This window comes from Aplysia californica, unplaced genomic scaffold (genome assembly GCF_000002075.1).
Source record: "Aplysia californica isolate F4 #8 unplaced genomic scaffold, AplCal3.0 scaffold00006, whole genome shotgun sequence".
NCBI lineage: Eukaryota > Metazoa > Mollusca > Gastropoda > Aplysiida > Aplysiidae > Aplysia > Aplysia californica.
This window is the reverse complement of record NW_004797276.1, coordinates 730,578-733,713: the sequence shown is the minus strand read 5'-3', so window position 1 is coordinate 733,713 and position 3,136 is coordinate 730,578. Positions and strand designations below refer to the sequence as shown.

Here is a 3,136-nt window from a genome sequence, read left to right as displayed (position 1 = left end):
CCCCTGGCCTGCGAAATACACGTAAATGTAATATATGTAGATATCCCAATAATGTTTAGGCTATATTTTTAGATAAATGCAACCTGGCATAAAGAACAACCCATAAACAATATTTTAATCTAAGTTTTGTGGTCTTTCTTTCAGCACAACCCTAGGATGATAGATCTAGATCTTTTTATGTACACTAAACTAGTAATTTATTTTGACAACGATTAATATTTGAGAATCAAATAATATAGCTTGACTTAGTGTGTTTTCAAATTTCATCTGGGCAAATACGGTGTTATTTTCACGTGGGTTTTTTTTGTTTTGCGCATTTCTCTCCCCTGGCCCCTGGCCAAAGAAAAAGTAGTATCGGGGCGAAAGTGTTGGGTGTCTCGTCGATACCATTGAAAGAAATAGTATCGATATGTAGATCTACACTTTTCGCTAAAGTTAAAGATCCCCAATAGGCCGACGACTTAAGATTTTGGGTGACTTTAGCAGGCCGACTTAGACCAGGCCATATTCTACAATTTTCCACATCCAAAGATCATACAGATCTAGATTTCTGTACTACACGATTGTTCAGTTTGCTAATAAGTATCAAAGACACGCTCATTCTTAGACAGATCTATAGGGTGATTTTGAGGATTAAAAAATTTCTCTAAGTAGAGGTTTAAAAGGCATTTCCCACAACCCGTCTCCCGTCATAAAAAGGGAGATGGGGGATTCCTTGTTGCGGAGGAGTTCAAAAAATGTTTTGTCCTTTCCTTCTTAAAAGTGCTGAATGTTACAGACATTATGGATTAAACTAAATACACAGAATCACTAAACGTTCAATACACCTGCGTATCAGCACGAAGCCTAGGCCTACATTACATTGGGGAAAAGGGGGGGGGGGGGTCCAGTGTGGAAAATGAAAGTTATCTGTGATCTGTGTTGCTAGTTATACCTATCCTACCACTTCTGTCTCTTTTCTCTTGCCGATTATTTCTCATGTAATGGAAAGACGAAAGCGAAACCTCTGTCGTAGAGTTGATATCTCTTGCGAAAACTAAGATTATGATTAATTGATCTTAAAAATCCTAACATTCCTCAATACTCGTATTTCCTCTAGATAAAATTTGCAATGCATGTTTATTAAAATTTAATGTAAAAATATTTTATATGAACTAGATCTACAATAAATTTCGAAAAGATCTGTTTGATAACAAAACAACAAAACATTATTATGTTAAAGTTGTTGATTATAAAGTGTATTCGTATAGCCTAGAGTAATTCGGAACCGAAGATTGTACGATCTTTGAGAATGAGAATGATTAGTATCGATATCGAACGAATGTTGAATGTTGACATCAATGGCGGTCCACACGTGTCTTTAGTCTAATTGTTCAGTGTGTTGATCACAAGTCACGATGGTAAGATTTGTTTTGTTTGAGAATAATATGATGTTATTGTAATTATGAGTTTTTGATCAATGCCTTAATGCTTTAATATTTTTCTCTGGCTCGTATTTTCTGTTTTGTCGAAGCAATCTTGGAGAGCTGTTGTGTTATCGACAAGAAAATCGACAACAGCAGGACTGACCGTCTGACGACACGATGCCGATGACATTCTTAATTCTTCATTCTTAGATTTCATTTGAAATATTTAAAATCTAGATCTAATTCAACCTTCCATATTTTACACTTACCCTACAAAGACATTGCATATTAAATGCAATATACAAATTAGTTTGTGGATGTTTCAATGATGCATTCGTTGGCCTTTGATTTGTAATCTCTTTAGTATAAGTCTTTAGTCTTTAGGAGGGAAGGACTTCTGTAACGAGCGACCACCCCATCAAACACAATATAAAGAAGAGGCCTAGACCTACCCCTACCCCTACCCCTACCCCTAACCCTAACCCTAACCCTAACCCTTACCCTTACCCTACCCTTGCCCCTTCCCCTACCCCTACCCCAAGCCCTCAATTCTGCTCTGTCTCATGAAAGTATGATGAAAGTGGCTATTCTAATTCTCACCCGCCCGAAAGTTCTCGCAAGATCTACTCCTCCCCTCTTCTCTCTCTCTCTCTGTCTCTTTCTGAATACTGTCTATCGGTGTGGACGATCAAATTGACCAAAACAAAGTTAAAAAATGATGTTAAAACACAAAAGTAAATTAATTTGGTTGTCTACAAAGATGCTACTACGGCTATTTAACTTTTCGAATCGAGCCGAACTATGCGGGTCGCCATTTTGTTTTGTTCTCTCTCTTTCTCTCTCTCACTCTCTCTCTCCACTGCCCACAGACAACATTGTACGCTTTTAGTAGGCTACAAGTACAGTTGTAATGGAACGTTTGTTCACAGCACAGAATTCTACAATTTTTCTGTTATCACAGTGTAGAATTCTGTGGTTTAGGGTGTTGAACGCAAAATTTGTTGGCCTAGATCTAGATCTAGGCTATAACGGTGAACGCGCACCGGGTGAAAATAGCCAAAAGACTCGCCTGCACTATTCTCACCCCGGGTGAGAATAGAGGTGACCCTGTCTCATAGTGGTCGCTCGTTACGGAAGTCCTCCCCTCTTTAGAGTTTTAAAGAGTAGAGACTTCGGTTTCCAAATTTTTGGAAGGCTAAGGACTTCCGTAACGAGCGACCACCCCATCAAACACAATAAAGAAGAGACCTAACCCTAACCCTATCCCGGGAGGACTTCCGTAACGAGCGACCACTATTTATTCAAGATTTGACTTGTTGAGCACCACAATACTTCTGAGAGACCTAAAGTAAGCCAACTACCTGGACAGGAAAAAATTACGGTCGTTTGCGCAGTTTTAGGCCCTGTTCAACGATTTGAAGATCTTAGTCGGAAATTAGTAGAATTTACTCGGGGCGCAGCCATTGATGATTGTTGACCCCGCATACTTTATCAGCTTCTCTTCGGGAGCGCTGGTTTGCCAGGTTTTCATCGGTTTCCAGCAAAATTCTCATCTCGATTAATCCTCCAATAAATAATGAGCGACCACTATGAAACAGGTAGAATAGAGAATTCAGAGTTAAGGGTAGGGGTAGGATTAAGGTTAGTGTTAGGGATAGGGCTAAGGTTAGAATTAGGTTAGGGGTAATACGAAACCGTTCACAATATAAAATCCCATGGGGGGGGGGGGT

At 39.3% G+C, this 3,136-nt stretch overlaps 1 protein-coding gene across 1 annotated transcript in view; it reads left to right on the top strand.

Annotated features, from left to right (window-relative positions):
* The first annotated feature begins 1,304 nt into the window (after window positions 1-1,304).
* LOC101849332 (nucleolar protein 56) overlaps window positions 1,305-3,136 on the top strand; it is a 17,939-nt gene continuing 16,107 nt past the window's right edge. The window contains exon 1 of the mRNA XM_005089409.3: window positions 1,305-1,400. Coding sequence (XP_005089466.1) covers window positions 1,398-1,400 — 3 coding nt within the window. The 5' untranslated portion in view covers window positions 1,305-1,397. The remainder of the gene's footprint in view (window positions 1,401-3,136) is intronic.